Raw genomic sequence first — 17,678 nt, forward strand, 5'->3', positions numbered from 1 at the left:
ATGCCGGTAGAGACCTGACTGTAGTAGTTCTGCTGGGCAGAACTTGCATTTGCTGCTTGAAAACTCCTAAATGATAGGTGGGGTACCCTGCTGGGCAGTCACAAACTTTCCACCCGCCTTGCTTCACTTCCCAATCAACAGCCCAGCATGCCAAGGCAGAAACATATGACCATGAAAATACTGCACGTCTGTAGAGCTAGCTTACTTCGTATGTAAATGGTCCTGGCTTTGATCCCCAGCACCCAAACAGAAACAAAATTGAAAGAAAAAAAGGAAAAAATTCCCATCTTTATAGAGCTGACAGAGCAGGCTGGGATATCAAGTTTGAGTCATTCGAAGACCTTGCTCCATACAAGTAAAATTGGCTGTCTAGTTACTTTTAGATAGACAAGTTCTTACTCCTTTGGCTAACAAGAGTAATTTCTCAGCTTGTTTTTTTTTTTTTCCCCAAGTAGAGGAACTGAGTGAAATGCCTCAGGCAATGAGTCAAATCATTTAACAACAAAACCAGGGTGTGGTGAAGGACCCTGGGTTCCCTTATCCCTAGAAAGCCCACCATGAGGAGGGCCCTGATTAACCAGTGAGCTGCATCCTGGCACCCCATGGGTATCCTAGATGATTACAGAGATGTGGATTCAGGAGAGCTGACTCATGGCCTTCATAGGGCTCCGACAGCTGACTTTTCCTGGGTGATGCTAGTGGCATAAGCTTGACCTCTCAGACCAGTCTCCAGGGTTGCCCAGAGCTTGTCTGTACCCTCATCCATACATTTTACTAATGTTCTTGACCACTGGGCCACCCAGTAACTTCTTGAGCATCACCTAGAAGGTGATAGCCCATGGGAAGATCTAGAAGATGGCTAGGCTGCACCTGAGCCTCCAAGGAAACAGAAGTGCTAAGAAACCTATGTCGGCAAACAGATACTCCTGAGAAGGGCTGCTTCAGGTGCTTTGAGCTGCATGTTTTGTTTCAGAGTCACCCAGGTTTTCCAAATCTTAGTGAAACAGCTGGCAGGTGGTTCCAGGCTATGGCTTTTCTCCCTTCTGCTTTTACTAAGCGTTATCTCTGCTTCCCTCACAGTCAATGCTGAAGGCTTCAGATATAACATGACCCTCTTAGTGGCTTAGGTCCTACAGTGATGAAAAAGAGCATAGCCTTTGCACAGTTACCCTGTGATCACCCATCACAGTGCCTGCCTCAGTTGTGGATGCTGAGAGAAAACCTCAGGAGTAGATTCTGCTACAGTAGTTTTCTGAAACTTATGATTTCCGAGCAGGGGTGTTTGCCAAGGGTCTGCTGGTCTCTGGGGGAGGGGCATTTTGTGAGGAATGCTGGGATACTAGGCAGTGGTTTGGGAACTGGGATCTACTTCTTCACAAGTGCAGGCTGGGTGAAGAGCCACCCGAGAGCTCTAATTCCACTCCAATCAGATGCAATTCCATAGTATACTCCCTTAATGAAGGCTAATGACATTAATTACTGCCCCCTTCACTTAGGAGCATGCTCAAGAGGATCTAATTGCTACGTAATGGCCCAGGAATAACAGACCCTGGCACAACTGCAGAGGAGTGAGTCCCCTTTTCTCACCCGCCCCGCCACCCTACTCCTGCCACCACCTTGCTTCCTCTCCTCCCAAGATGCTTCTGTGCCTCCTGGGTTCACTGTCATGGAGAGCCCAGGCTGGGTCTTCAGTGTGATTGCAGGTAAGTCTATCACATTTGACAACTGCAACTTCTCTGTGGAATATGGTAGGGCAGACTTCCCACAAGGCCTGAGTGACAGACAGGTCTCTCCTCTGACCCCCTAACCCCTGCAGAGGGGGGCAGTTGCAGAATACAAAGAAAGCATAGGTGACTGGGCCCAGAAGTTTCTCTTTTAAGATTTTTCTGGGACAACTGCACTCTCTGTGTACACAGACCCCGTCCAAGGCTTCAGGGTCAGTGAGGGTCTCTGCGTCTGCTCATGTGTGCTGCCCTCCGCGTGCAGACATGGGCTGGAGAACGCTGAGCTGTTAGTCTTCCTGTGTGTCATGGGCCATGGTGCTGAGGCTTGGAGAACTTGGATGTTTGGCCCAGCCTGTTAGTGGGAGGGAGACATGATGACTCTGTGTTGTACCCTCTGTGTTGTGTTGGGAACCTAACCCAGGACCTGTGTAAGCACACACACACTGTCAACCATCTCTGCAGTCCCAACTCCATTTTTTATGTCATTGTTTTTGCCAAGTCTTTGGCCTGCAGAGGTCAGGTAACTTCTAGGAGCTGGTCATCTCAGGGGTCCAATTATCAGCGGGGACCACTGCACTTCCTGAGCCTCACCTGAATGTTAGGAGACTGGCAGACTCCACACTCAAGATTTTGTTTAACTCCAGTGACCAAATTACTGAGTCAGTTCAAGGACAACAGCTTTATTTCATTATGTGATATTCATGACTACAGCAAATAATTTATTAAAATATGTGCAACAAAATATACAATGCGTATGGGTTAATAAAGAGCGAGTGTACCAACAATAGAACTACGGTGCTCTTGCCATGAGAGAGACCTCCCTTTATGTTGTAATCTTGGTGCTAACTAATACTGGCAAGTGTGAGAGCTGGGTAGAGTGTGGAGCACAAGGGAAGCCAACTTGATATTGACAGACTTTGCATGAGTTAAGGGATAATGGCAAGTAATGGTTATGGCTGTAAGGGACATCTTGCTTGGTGTGCAGCCTCCTGAAGGATAACAGAACACAGTGGTCAGGGTACAGTGCCTTGGAGTGGCTGCTCTCCGCTTAGCTTCTCTGTGGGCTTCCCCAGGTGAGCAGGGGTGAGCCTCTCCCTGACAAGCTGGGGCCGACATCATCTCAAAGATGCTCGGGGTAGCTGCTGAGGAAGACATTACTTCTTCTTTTTGCCCCTTTTCCCCTTCTTTCCTTTGTCCTTTTCCTTTTCTTTGTTGCCAACTGTTAGTGACAAGACTCGCTTTTTCCCCAGAGGGGTTTTGGCATACCAGTTCTGGAATGAAAAGATGTTTAGGAAATGATCAAATTACATGAAGATGCTGAGATAGTCCTGGGGGTAAAGATGCGACTGCTAGGAAGGAGATGGGCACTGGTGTTAGACACTGGGCATTTGATGTATGTTCAGTACATTCCTAGCTTGGATTTCTGTGACTTGAAATGTGTCCTCTGGTAGTTAGTAGTTTTAGAGAACCACATATCAACTCCTGTACACAGTCCTGCCTAGTTAAGACACCTGAGGGTGTGGCCTTCCTTGGTAATGTGTATGGCTTCTGGCTCACATATGGCCAGCTATTAGTAGCTCAATTGGTAGACACTTGTGACCACAGGAGGCCTCAACATTCTCTGAGGGAGGTGATGTAGAAAACATGGCACTGATAATACTTTATTCAAAACCTGAGAAACCTTTCAGTTTATAACCTTACAGATAATCTCAGCGAATGATTGTACTGGATGCTAGTTATCAGTTTTCTTACAATTCAGTTAACAAAGATTTGTCCCTCTCTCCTCTTCCCTTCTCTCTCTCTCTCTCTCTCTCTCTCTCTCTCTCTCTCTGTGTGTGTGTGTGTGTGTGTGTGTGTGTGTGTGTGTGTGTGTGTGTGTGCAGGTACTTGGGGAGGCCAGAAGAGGGCATCAGATCCCCTGGAGCTGGTGTAGTAGCAGTTGTACATCACTTGATGTGGATGCTGGGAGCCAAACTAGGCATAGTTTAACCTGCTGCTACCAAGTTATTTTCTGTGAGTGGGAGACTATTTGACTTCAAATGACCTTGTTTCCTGTCATTTGGGTGCTAGTTTAGCTGGATATAAATACTAGCTAGATGATCGTTTCTCCCCTGCACTCTGAAGATATAAGTTACTGTTTTCTAGTGTCTCATGATTTCAAAGAGATGTGTGATTGCCCATGCTGTTTCTTTGGGGCAATTTGATAGCTTTAAAGCTTAGTTTGTTATCTTATGCTTAGACTTGTAATAATTGACAAAAATGGGTTTGCTCCTATTTGTCTAACTGGCTGCTTGGAATTTATTTTAATCTGATACCTCATGCTTTTAATTTGGGAAAATTCTCTGCAAGTATTACTTTAGACTTACCTTGTGTTCTTTTCTTCTGGGAATTCTGTTACTTAAAGGTCAATGCCCTTTAACTTGTCTTCTGTAGGTTTTAATTTCAATTTTGCAGATTTTATCTGTTTTGCTTTTCTGTGATGCCTTCTTGGGGGAACTCCCTAGGGCCAATTTCTAGTTCCATGGTTTGCTCTTTGACCTTACATAGTCTAGAGTTCATACTTCTCTTAGTTTTAATTTAATTAACTACTATTTTTTCATTTAAAAGTTTTGTTTTGTGGTTTTAAAAGATAATTATGTCATTTAATTTAGTGTTTTTTATGTTTCAAAGGTTCATTTCTAGTGGGAGTCATATTTTCGCTTATTTTCTTGAACATGAAATTATATGTATTCAAAGCACTTTATTCTTTTTTTACAATTTAAAAATTATGTTTTGAGGCTGTAATATGATTATACCACTTACCCCTTCTTTTCCTAGCTCCAAACCTTCCTACATACCTTTTGCAAATTTCTCAAATCACTACTTAGAGCTGCATACTTGGGATGTCACAGTTCTGGGACGGTCGCACTGGTTTAGGTCATGGCATGGGTAGGGCTGTGTGCCTCCCAGAGTCCCCAGAGGAGAGGCTATTCTTTGGCCTGCTGCAGCTTCTGCAGACCCCTGCTCTTCTGGTTGGTGGCTCCCTGTCCATCCATAGGCTAGTGACTTTGGGCTACTTGAGAGCCAGTGAGTATCTCTTTAATTGCTCCCCCCATTCTCTCTTTTAATCTCCTCATCTCCTTTCAGGGTTCTATTGGACTAGAATAGTTCAGGCTTAGGCTGAGGATCTTAGGGTCAGTTGGCAGCAAATGTATTCTCCCTTTGCCTCCCAAGCTCCGCAAGCTCTGTGTATTAAGGTCCCTTTGAGGGACTTTTGCTTACTACCCCCCTCACTTCTTTATAGTGCAGGCTCTTTACCCATAAAAAAGAAGGCTGTGAGGTCTAAATGATTATACCATATAGCACTGCATGTTTTCTCCACCAAGTCCAAAGAATGGGACGGAATGTTCACAGGGAGCTGTGAGCTCAGTAGATACATTCTCGAAGCCCAGTTAAGGGAGGTTTATGGACCAGTTGCTGTACCATGTCAGCAATGGTCCTCACAGCATCCAGAAGCATGATGACATCATTCCACCTGCCCAACTCTTCACTACACGTGTCACTAACAAATCTTTGGAAGATCTACTTGGGGCGAGGCACTGTGTCTGGTGCCACACTATGATTGGGGAATAGGGTGATGGCGGGAAATGATTCAGTTTCTTTAGAGATGAACAGAATGATTAAATCCATCAAGAACGGAGGTGAGGAGGATATGCATTTGTGCCTAGAGTCACAGTCAGTCCTCAAACAGGAGGAAGAGGTTTTGCTTTTGGCAGGCAGGGTTGGAGGCTAAAACTGTGTATTCTAGGCAAATGCTGTGCCCCGGAGCAGCCCTATGCTCCCAGCTCTGAAATCAGTGGCTGTCAAGCTTACTCCTTAATCCCACAATTTACTGGTTACTCTACACAGCCACAGATCAACCTAGAAGACATGTGCTCTACCTTCTAGGTGCAAATAAGATCCACAAGACAAGTAAATGCCCAGGGGTACAAAAGACTCTGTGACCTGGGAAAGGTGAATTTCAAATTTCACCCTAAGGGGCAGGACTCAAATCCATGGAGGCCAGGAAAATGGAGGGAGAGGGGAGGTCACGGGACAAGTGTTTGCCTAGGATTTGGCTGGCAGGGTGTTCTGTTGTTACCTTAAAACTCTCTTCCTCCTCTCGGTACACAGGGTTCATGTTGGTCATCATGGTGATAAACTCGATGGCAGTGAGTGGCTTGTGAGCCTGCTGCCGGAGTCTGCGTTCCGTGAGCACGTCTTTGATCACTTGCACGATCTGTCCTTGTGTGAAGCCATCAGTGACTTTAGATAGGCAGCTGATGTTCAAGGAATTGGTGAGCTTACCTCCATTGCGTAGAATGATTTCTTTCCACAGAACTGTCACATCCGAGAGAGTGGGAGTTAGAGGTTGGAGGCAGAGAACAAAATTACTGTAGAGCCAGGCATGTTAGCCAGGCTCTCCATTCAATACCCAGTCTCATAGAGAGAGGGACTCTCAGAGAAACCCACCCTGGCTGGTTTGCAATTCAAATGAGCGGACAGTTGAATCAGTTCAATGCATCTTTTTTGGAGGCTTTTCCAGCACTGGGGTGCATACTGGAGACCCTCAGTTCTCTTGTAAATTAACAAAGAAAAATGAAACTTGTGTGGTTTTAAAGTGAATGTGGCAACCTTCAAGATGGGAGGCTGACCCTGGGTGTGGTGGCTTCACTGCTCCTCGAGGTGTTGTGCTTTCCCGAGTTTGGATAAGTGGGAGACGGATGACTTTCCCTTTTTAATTATAAGGTTCATTTCTTGTATTATTGTTGTAACTGGAGTAAGAATATAAATTCCCATTTTCTATTAGCTGGTGCAAGGCTCCACATAGTAACACTACACATGGGACCAAATTGAGCAAGTGGACTTTCTGCTTTGCTGTTCCCCTGATGGCTGTCAGCATGCTGGCTGACTGCATCGGATGGGTGCTGGGGTTGGGAGAACCGTTCTGTTAGAGGCACTTTCTGCCCATGAGGAAAGGATGCCTTTTTCACCATGATGATGAAGCCAGAAAACATTTAGGAAAGTATCTATGCCTGACCTGAGGTCTTGGAGGGGCCTGGCTTTTTTCTATTTATTTATTTATTTATTTATTTATTTATTTATTTATTATTTTTTGTCACAGACTCCGATTGCCCGTGATGTCCATCGACAGCTTCCTGTTAAAGGCTATGGTTTTTGTCAGACAACTGAAGCCGCTCAGTCCAAAGCTAAGCCTAATGCTGTAGTCCCTTAAGATGGCCACAGTGTCTCTTTGCCATAAAGCAGTATAAAATATGTGCAATAAGAGAAAAGGAAAAGTGAATGAGATGAGGAGGGAAGGGGAGTACTGAGAAAAACAGAGTGAATGAGATGAGGAGGGAAGGGGAGTACTGAGGGGAACAGAGTGGATGAGGTGAAGAGGGAGGGGAGCACTGAGGGGAACAGAGTGGATGAGGTGAGGAGGGAGGGGAGCACTGAGGGGAACAGAGTGGATGAGGTGAGGAGGGAAGGGGAGTACCGAGGGGAACAGAGTGGATAAGGTGAAGAGGGAGGGGAGCACTGAGGGGAACAGAGTGGATGAGGTGAGGAGGGAGGGGAGCACTGAGGGGAACAGAGTGGATGAGGTGAGGAGGGAGGGGAGCACTGAGGGAACAGAGTGGATGAGGTGAAGAGGGAGGGGGAGCACTGAGGGGAACAAAATCCTCCTTACTGCTGCAGGAGCAGGGTGCTCGCCTCTCTGTTCCTCCCAGCCTGGCTTCATCACTGGCCCCTGTTCTGCACAGTCTCTTCATTTCTCCTCACTCTTCATAGTCTCCTCACTTTCTCTCATTTCTGCCCAGCCTTCTCCACTGTCCCTGTTCTTCTTTCCTGTTATGTCACCTGTAACACCTACCAACCCACCTCCCCTCTGTTGTTCTTTCTGGTCTGGCTGGCTGTGAAGAACCACTGTGGGCCTACATGACAGGCAAGCCCCAGTGGACAGAGACCTCCCAGGTCCTAGTGTCTCCCTTGCTGTGTCTGTAGCGTGGATTTTATGAAGCCAGGATCACACTCTCTGCAGATTGAGTAACTAACAACCTTGGCCCCTGAAGTGTTCACATTCGTCTAAGCCAGTGGGCCTCAGCCTTCCTAATGTTGTGACCCTTTAATACAGTTCCTCTAACCATAATATTATTTCATAGCTACTTTATAACTGTGATTTTACTATTGTTACGAATCATGATGTAAATATCAGATATGCGACTCCCCAAAGGGGTGGCGAACCATAGGTTACGAAACACTGTTCTAAGCCTCATGGAAACCCTCATGAAACTTGCCATATCTGGAAGCATAGTCAGGTCTGGGAACCAAAATGATCTTTTGGTACACTCTGCAGAAGGGCTGGAGCTCCGCGTCGAAAGGTCGGTGTGTGGTCCCCACAATCAGGATCCTGTCATCCGGTTTCAGGAGCTTCAGGAGTTTGGGGAGGTATCTTTTTAGGCGTTTCGGTTCAAACTGGGAAAGGGAGACAGGGGAAAGATTAGGCCACAGGGAGAAGAAAACTGAGAACGGAGAACATGAAGGGACATGTGCGGTGGCATGTGCTCGGGGAGGCCATTCGAGATTCTGTTCGAAGCTTTTCAAAGTGTGACCCTGGATGAACCTTGGAAAGCACCTCCTATTTGACTGATTTTTTTCTTGTGGCATTATCTGGCCTTTGGCCTCTGGCATTCAGACTTGGGATCAAGAAGGAAGGAAAGGAATCATCTGCTGGGGGACCCAAGACCTTGACTCTCAGTGGCCACCCCACAAGGCTGATTTCTTAGAGGAAGGAGCCCACTTTGCTCTGAGCTGTCTAGAAGATGGACTCAAGGTTTCCTTTGCTGTTCAAGGCACCACGAGGACCCAAGGTCCTGAATCTCATGTCACCAAGGGCTCTGCCACTGCGTCAGCACCTCAATGGCAGCTCCAGGCTGTAGTATTTCAGTGCCATCACACCGTGATGGTTTGTACATGTTCAGCCCAGGGAGTGGCACTATTAGAAGGTGTGGCTCTGTTGGAGTAGATGTGGCCTTGTTGGAATAGGTGTGGCTTTGTTGGAGTAGGTGTGTCACTGTGGGTGTGGGCTTTAAGACCCTCATCCTAGCTGCCTGGAAGTCAGTATTCTGCTAGCAGCTTTCAGATGAAGATGTAGAACTCTCAACTCTGTCTGCACCATGGCTGCCTGGATGCTGCCATGCTCCTGCCTTGATGATAATGGACTGAACCTCTGAATCTATAAGCCAGCTCCAATTAAATGTTATACTTATAAGAGTTGCCCTGGTCATGGTGTCTGTTCATAGCAGTAAAACCCCAAGACACACACCAAGAGGGAGAAGCTGGAGTGTGGATGAGTTCTGCTTGGGACCCCAGGGAGAATCAGAGCCCGCCCTGGAGTTAAGTCTCACTGTATGGCTAGATGAGGAGGAAGCACTGGAAGGGAACTTAGGCAGAGATGCTCACGCCCAGCCCAGGCTTGATCACCAGGGCTCCTGTTAACTAGTGACTAAGGGTATTCTGCATCTTGTGAACTTAGTGGTCAGTTGGTGTCTCCTTTGGGAAGATGTAGAATTTAGCTTGTTAGAAATTGGGGGCTTCATTATTTTGTCTGGGTTTCTTGAATTTCCACCCAAATTAGCTTTACATGTGTGTGAACGAGTCAACCGCCATGCTCTCGAGGGTTGCACTACACTGCTAGGTGGCTCTTGGGGAGATGCTGTCTGTGATGGTTAGCTTGTCAACACAAGCTAGGGCCATCTGGGAAGAGGGGACCTCAGAAGAGAAACTGCCTCCATCAGATTGGCCTGTGAACACATCTGTGAGGCATCTTTTTGATGAATGATTGATGTGAGAGGTCCTAGATGCCTGTGGGCGGTGCCACCCCTGGGCAGGTGATCTGAGTTAAGAAAGCAGGATTGAGAAAGCAGTGAGGACCATACCAGAGAGTAGCGTTCCTCCATGGTCTCTGCTTCAGTTCCTGACCCTGGGTCCTGCTTGAGCTCCTGCCCTGGCTTCCCTTAATGTAATAAACCTTTTCCTTCATTAAGTTGGCTTTGGTCAGTGTTTTATCACAGCTAGCAACCTAACTGGCTCCATCTTAGCAACATTCAATCTTCAACCCACGGTACCGAATGTCTTCCGGTCTGTCTAGGTCTCTCAATGGTTTTATAGTTTTCAGAGGGCTCTTGTGCTACTTCTGTGCCGTGGTGCATTTCAAAAGCATTTTCTATGGAGTGGAGACAGAATGGTGCCGGGTTGAGAGGAGATGGAGAGGGTAGACAAGGCCTTTAAGGAGCGAAGTAGAACAAACAAGTCTTACAGGGGTGGGTAGGATGTGAGGGGTGCACGTGTGAGCTCCCCAAAGACTGGTGGAGAAATGATTGGCCGGAGGGTTCTGGAAGGCTGGAAACAGGGACACACCTGCATGGCTGAGCCCTTTCACCTTTAGTAGCCCAGTTGCTATGGTGATGGCGGCGCCCACCTTCCCCTTTCTGAGGCGAGATATTGCTACTTGCTTGTCCTGAAATGGTAGGGAGATCTGAAATTAAGTAGCCTATTTGGATGACAAATGTTGATCCTGAATGGCCTCCACAGTGACACCGTCACCCTGACGACGTGTGCATTCTCTTGAGTGGGGAGAGCAGGGGTGTGTTCATCCAGTCCACAGCTCCCCCGTGCTCAGGCCAGTTCGGTTCCATTTCAGAGCTGTTCATTCAGCACGGCCCGCTCATCAATCATGCCGGGAAACAGCTCCTGATTAGCTGGCTACCTCCACATCCGCCACCCCCCACGGCTGGCCTGCCAGTCTCTCACGACTGTATTACCGTGTGCAATTTCAAATTAGTGGCTAGCATCCACACAGCAATTTCAATTTGCTTTTCTGCAGTTAGCTCCACAAAATGAGCATCGCAGCCAGCGCCAACAAAGCAAGCAGTTCCCCGGTGGAGACCTATTGTGGCAGCAGGGAAGGCTGGGGCCAGATGAAGTAACAAAGGGTAATGGGGCAGTAAATGCAGGAGCAGGCGCCCTTGTCTCAGTCTGTACCTTCGTCTCTGACGTGACTGACCGTTTGCTTACAGTAACATCAGGAGGCAGGCACCAGCAAGGGTCTGCCGGGGCAGAGCTGGGCTCTTCAAAGCAGGATGGTTGGACCCCTTATCCCCTCCCCACAAGACTGGGCTTTTCTGAAAATTCTGAGATGGAGGAACATGAGTGAGCAGCAGGAGAAAGAGAAAAAGGAGGAGGAGGAGGAAGAGGGACAGGAAGAGGAGGAGGAATTCCAGAGCTTTTCATCTTTGGCTCCTAAGACAAGAGGTCTTCAAAGGCAGGACCGGGGAGAAATCTAGCATGGTCCCAGGGGTGCTATGGGAGACAGGGAAGGACTGATGGCTGGACATGAAGCAGAAGGAAATGTCTCTGCATTAAGGCTCTTCCGCGTGTGTGATTTGTGGTCTTCAAAAGCAGGGGATCCCCCTGACGGCCAAGGATCTTCTAGCTGGTGTGAACAGAACAAACATTTAATTTGTCCACAGTGGGGCTGTGCCTCTAGAACCTTCCATATCCTACAGAACAGACCCAGCCATGGATGGCAGTTGTGGGGTCATGGAGGCAAGACGGAGGGTGGGTGTGGGGCCTAGAGAGGTGGTTCATCTGTACCACAGACATCTCCATCTCTGCCAGCTTCCTGCCTTCCCTATGTGAGCTGTCTCAATCTTCCTGCCCATTCGCCTCTGGATCTTTCATTAATCACACCCCTCAGATTTTTTTTTTCTTTTTCTTTTTTGCGGACTTGGGTTGCTATAAAGCTAAGGGCTCTTGGGAAAGGAAGCCAGACAAATTTCCTGAACTCAGAGGTTCTTTGGGCTGGTGACTAAGTAGAGACTAAGAGAGATCAAGTTACTTGACGGCAGACACACAGCCAGCTAAGGAGAATGGCCTCCTGAGTTTCACATTCCCAGGCTGGAGTCCCGTAGGAGAGTGAATCACTACGTCTATGAGCAATCCACATTATGATGACACCATGTATGCGAACCCTGGCTAAGTCAGACTGGGACTTCTTTTTCTTTCCTCCCTCAATGTCTCAACATGGTCAGCAGAGGGCGCTAACCACTGGCTTCCCAGATGTAACAAATATGTAACAAATGAGTCTTCCTAAGAGGTTTTAAAATGACAGGGCAATCAGGGCTCATTTGGAGAAGCAAAGATTGAGCTTTTGGGCTTTACCCAAATCACCTCTACCTGCTGAAAGTGATGTATAATACATAAGTGATTAAAATCCTTACAGATTTAATCAGAAATTCACAGCTAACCACTATTTGCTTTGGTACAAATTGGTGTGGAATAACAAGCCCGTGTATCTTTTTTTTTTTTTTTTCTTTTTAACTTGTGGGAAATTTTCTGGTGATTTGTGGGGGGAAGTGTGGGGGAGGGGGGCATTGAAAGGAGAGAAAAGAAGGAAGGAAGCAATTGAGACGGAGCTCCCCAGAGGCCCTGGATGCAGGGCACTTAGCTGTGCTGTTGATGGCCTTTGTTCGAGAATTTCGAGCCCTTTGCTATTTATTATTATGAACAATAGGAAATGGTAATAATAACTGTGTGTGCCTCTGGTTGTAACTGAGCAAAGTTCTCTGAATTGTTTCTTCTGAATCATGTTTGGACTGAAAAACTTCCCTCCTTCGCTTTATTTTTTTTTTTCCTCCCAAATTATGCCTCATAAAAACCGAGGCGCTGGCTTCTTTCAAACCCTGACAGGCACTTATGGCAGAGAGAGCCTTCTGTGGAAGGACTTAAAGCCCCCAGAGTCTCCTTGGAAATCTAAGACATTCTTGAAACGTGGAGCTGTCCCCCTGTGAGGGGAAACATCAGAGAATGAAGACTGGGTGCCAGGGAAGACTCACCCGTTTCTCTGCCTGCGGGACTTTTTTGTAGAAGGTTTTTTCTGTGTCTTGGATCCACACCACGGAAGGCTGAAGCTGGCGAGCCACCTGTGGAGGACAAGAGCCAGCCTAGGGGTGAATGTGTTTCTTCCTGAGGGACACTTGTCCTCTTTCCCTGAAGCCTGACTGGGGGACATCCCTGGCACACCTTGAGGAAGGCAGACCCTTGATGTCACCCAGAAGTGAGCTTGTTCACCTGCCTCATGGAGGCTAGCATCCATGGGTTTTGCATCTCAGTACCTGCCTAGGAGGTGGGGCCATAGGGTGGGACAGGCCTCCACCACTGCAGGCCCGTCTTAGTGGACATATTCCTGTATCAGAGCCCAGAGCCCCTGCCTGGTTTGGTTTGTCATAAGTCACTGGTTCTCGGCTGAAAATGAATGGGAACAGGACCATGTGCTCTAAACACAGGCTACTCACATTCCCAGGTTCATTCAAGTTTGCTTGCTATGAGAAGACGGTTTCATCACAGGCTCCCGTGATGTTATTTGTGCGTCTCTGTTCACTTGTGCCTTTGTGACTGCGGCTCCCCTGCAGGACAGTGGCTCTGGGCCTTTCTAGAGTGAGCAGGGATTCATGCCAGAGTTAGGACTGGACTTAACCAAGGCATGTGAATAAATTGCCACAGGCCTAACAATCTCTTCAAAGCACCCGCCTAGTAGTGGAGTTGAGGTATTTTTTGCAACAATTTGCGCTTTGTGTGCAACTGTGGCAGGTAATAGCAGCTGCAGCATCTAGCCAGTGTTAGGAACTCTTATTTATACATTTCTTGAAACATTGTTGAGACAACATTATTTACGCACTGACTGGCAGAAAAGTCACCAGGGGCGGATGGCCAAGTCTGTTTCCCTGGCATTATGTGCCAAGTGAGAAAACAGATTATGTGTCTTCAGAAACAAAGTAATGTTGACTGAACGCAATCCAACACCTACATCACATGCATCCATTTTCCCCAACACATGAGGACACTCAGCAAACTTTAGGAGCCCACACAGTTGGGGAACTATTATATTAGGCTTTTAGACCTTGGGTCATAGAGTTTGAGAATTCAAGTCTTATTCTTAAACCCCAGGCCTCAGATGGTGTGGGCTGTAACTGAGGGTGGTCCAGCAAGGAGCAGTGGGGCCACTTTGTGCCAGGCACAGGGCACAGGCACTGTACATGCCAGAGCCAGCGTGCATGTGATGCAGCCACCCCTCGTAGGGGCCTCTCTGGGTTTCAGATGCCTGTGATCTCCTCAACTCAGTCCCACAGAGTGTGCCCCATTAACCCCCTCCCCCATTTATAGACGGGGGTCACTGAGGGCCAGAAGTGATCTGAGCTACACAGCTCCAAAATGGCAGAGGCAGGACGGAGGCCACCACGGTGTGGGAAGCAGGGGCGAGCTGCTTGTTGTGGTTCCCTGTCTGTTCTACACAGAACTGGACAGTTCCCGAATCTCTGTCTCAGGGGAGGACCAGGGCTCTGGAGGTGAATGCACGGAGGATGAGGACCCAAACACTCTCTGCTGCTACGAGCCTAGCTCTCTTTCTTCATGGTTCTTCTACTGAGCCCTACCCCAAACCACTGTGACCTCTGAATTTGGGGCAACCTTCATGAGGGGTGCTTTGTTTTGGCTTAGCCTCCTGTGGTATATTTTTGGCACTAGAATTCGAAGAGACATTTTTTTCCCTTTCCCAGATTTTGATTGCCAGAGAAAAAGAGAACAAAAAGTTCAGTCAAGGAGCTGGGGGAGATGGCTCGGTTAACAAAGGCGTGCTACGCAAGCATGAGGACCTGAGCGTGGATCCCCAGCCCTAGGTAAGAAGCCAGTACAATGAGTGGTATATGTGTCCCAGTGCTGGGAGCTAGACACGGAAGGATCCCTAGGGCTTGCTGCCAGCCAAAGCAGGCAGATCCGGTTCCAGTGAGAGAACTTGTCTTGAAAAAGTAAGGTGGTGAATGATTGAGGAAGACAAATAATACTGACCTCTGGCTCCACACACATGCACAGGTAATTACATTCACACACAGAGACACACAGACACAGACACAGATACACACACACACACACATACACATGCACAGGTACAGGCATAAGTTCATACATGCACACACATACATGCACATGCACTTGTGCACGTACACACATGTGTGCACATGCATAGGCATAGGCACAGGAACATGCACATGCACACACATACACATGCCACACACACCCATGCACACACAGCCCTTCAGATTGTGCTAGTAACAGATTAAAACAGCCGTGTCTGGCCTGGCCCTTCTCATGCCTCACCCTTCTTTCCAAATCCCACGCCCGCCACTGCCATCCTCTGGAACTCTGATGTATCTTCGCACGGCTGCTAGTGGAGGTGAGGCTGCCTGGTGGGGGGCTGGAAAAAAGTCTCAACCCACTCAATCTGAGGAGTGACCATCACAAACCAGCCACTTGCCTTGCAGCTGCCACCCTTGGGGCAGATACATGCCACAGGATGAAGGGACACCCTCTCTGCTTCTCTCTCCCTCATCTATATCTTTTATTTAATGAAATCAGCACCCAGAGATGTCAGAGCAGCTTAGATGACTCTCCACCTTCAGTATTCTATGGGTCTCTAGGGGAGGCAGCACACACACTGCAGAGAGAGCGGCTGGAGCCAGCCATCCTCCTCCAGACCTGCAGTGTGGAATATGTCATGTTTGGGCGCCAACTCTTTGCTGGGTGGTGAGGACTCAGAGAGAGGCGCAGAAACAGTACAGGGTGTAGGCTCCCTGTGAACAGTGCCAGTCCTGGCTGGGAAGCCATGAGAAAGGACGGTTAGAAGGAGACAGTATCAGGGAATGCTGGCTGCCAACTGGTGCTTAGAATTTAACTCCTGCCATGTGTGCCTGTGATAATCTGTGGGAGGTACACTAGGGAGCAAGAGGAGCCAGAATACTGCAGCCTCCTCTCCCCACAGCATTCTCCCTTTCCTTGGGTTGACACTGGAGACTCTAGACCAGTGGCTTTCAACCTGTGGGTCATGACCCCTCTGGGGGGGGGGTGTTACACTACCCTTTCCCAGGGGCCTCCTATGACCATGAGAAAACATAGACATTTACATTATGATTCATGACGGTAGCGAAATTAAATGACAGCTATGAAATAGCAACAAAAGTAACTGTATGGTTAGGGGTCACCACAACATGAGGAACTGTATTAAAGGGCCACAGCATTGGGAAGGTTGAGAGTCACTGCTCTAGATAGTGATGCCCTGGCTGAGAAATGACACTTAAGTGCCTGGGCACCATCTGGCATCAGAGCTTTTAAATTTTAAAAGTTATGATTACAGGTGGTTATTTGAGGCTATTTTCATACATATGTAAAATACATATCTATAGTTTGAGCAGATTACTCCATACTTCTGCCCCTCCCATCATTCCCGCCTTTCCCCCCATGACTCCCCCCTCCCCATAACTTCTCCCCTCACTTCCTGTCTACTTTCATTGTCCTCTCTTCTTGCAGCCTAGCAGAAAGGTGATTGAGAAATAATCACCTTGCTCCTGGGAGAATGAATCTCTTGGTCCTGGGAGCATGAATTCTCCTGTCCTTTCTGTGGGGAAGCTGGGAGGTGGTCACAGGCCTTCCTGTGCAGTGCTGGGCAGAGAGGAGAGGCCTGGATCACTAGGCGGTGAGGCAGGATTAGAGGAACGGAGGCTGCTTTTCATGGTGGGTGAAGACATGGGGGCGAGAGGGAGTTGCTTTCTCAGTTTTGGCCTGGATTTAGGAATGAAAATTATGTTCTCTTCCTTCCTTTAGAGGCTGGGGGCAGAGAAGTTCTGAGGCACTGTGTGGAGTGGCTGGACCATAAAGATCAGTAATGTAGGGGCCAGTTTCTAGGAGCTAGGACCTCAAGGATCTGGGAAAGCAGGAGAGGGCAGCTATGAATCTGCAGGTGGTTCAAGGACAGCAGAGGGTGTCTCATAACTGTAGGGTGGTAGGGACAAGGGAGATGAAGACTGTAGGCACAGATGGAAGCAGACAGAGCTTTGAGGTTCCCAGACAGAAGGAGAAAATACCTGTGCTGCTCTGAGTGGGAGCCAGGCTCTTGGGCACTGGGAATGACACATAGTGCAAAGGTTTTTTAGGGTGGTCGCAAAGGGGCCAGAGGCTGGAGCCATGTGATGGAATTTGTTTATATGTTAGAAGCCATGGATACCCTGAGAAGACTTCAAGATTCTATCTGTGTTAAGGTCAGTGTGTGAGGACTGCCGTAGTTGGCACTAAGCTCAGACTTGGGCCACCTTGGCTCTGGGGGCAGTGGGAATGGCTGAAGGACACTGGGAAGGACAAGGTGGGAGGGGAATAGAGGCTTCTAAAGAGAGCAGGCAAGACAGAAGCGGTGCATGCCTGGGAAGGCTGGAATGGACTCAGGGGCATAGAGTTGGCCATACATACAAGAAGTAGATATGGAATGACCAAGAGGACAGTAAGCTTAGAGGGGACCCGATGAAGGAGGAAATGATGAGGTCAGCATGGGCCACTGTGAGCTTGAGGGTACCCGACATCAGAAAAGACCAATGGTCCAGGAGGGAGATTATCCAAGAATGGTGTGGAAGGATCTGCAAGAGGAGAGAAGGGTTGGATAGACTATGGCTGGGACAGAGCTCAAGGACCATTCCAGGAAACCAATGATGAAGGAAAATGGGGTCTGGGAGGGCAAGCCATCCTGGATGCAGGTGCAAGATGGAACACTTGGCTGTTGGCTACGATGGCCAGGAAGCTGAGCAGCTAGGATGTCACTGGTGGCCTTGGCAGGAGTGCAGGGGACAAGACAGGCTGCTGAAGCATGCTGGGACAGAGTCTAGAAGACAAAGAGGATCTTTCAGGCAGATGTGCAAATAGTGAATTGGGGAGGAGAGTACAGACACATCTAGGCAGCTTAGCTTGTGAGAAGAACTCAGAGATGGCGTGGGATGAGGAGAGAAAGCTAGGAAAGGCAACCTTGGAGGGAGACATAGAGAACCACCACTGTGGGAC

General features: G+C 48.2%; 1 protein-coding gene across 2 annotated transcripts in view; it reads right to left on the reverse strand.

The window, feature by feature from the left end:
* Nucleotides 1–2,384: 2,384 nt before the first annotated feature.
* Nucleotides 2,385–17,678, reverse strand: part of Iqca (IQ motif containing with AAA domain) — a 111,305-nt gene continuing 96,011 nt past the window's right edge. For both annotated transcript variants that reach the window (NM_001368722.1, NM_029122.2), the window contains exons 16-19: nucleotides 12,641–12,727; nucleotides 8,042–8,219; nucleotides 5,845–6,083; nucleotides 2,385–2,995 (exon numbers count right to left, since the gene is read on the reverse strand). In NM_001368722.1, the coding sequence (NP_001355651.1) occupies nucleotides 2,879–2,995; nucleotides 5,845–6,083; nucleotides 8,042–8,219; nucleotides 12,641–12,727 (621 nt within the window). In that variant the 3' untranslated portion in view covers nucleotides 2,385–2,878. The remainder of the gene's footprint in view (nucleotides 2,996–5,844; nucleotides 6,084–8,041; nucleotides 8,220–12,640; nucleotides 12,728–17,678) is intronic.

Source organism: Mus musculus, chromosome 1 (assembly GCF_000001635.26).
Source record: "Mus musculus strain C57BL/6J chromosome 1, GRCm38.p6 C57BL/6J".
In the NCBI taxonomy this organism is placed as follows: Eukaryota; Metazoa; Chordata; class Mammalia; order Rodentia; family Muridae; genus Mus; species Mus musculus.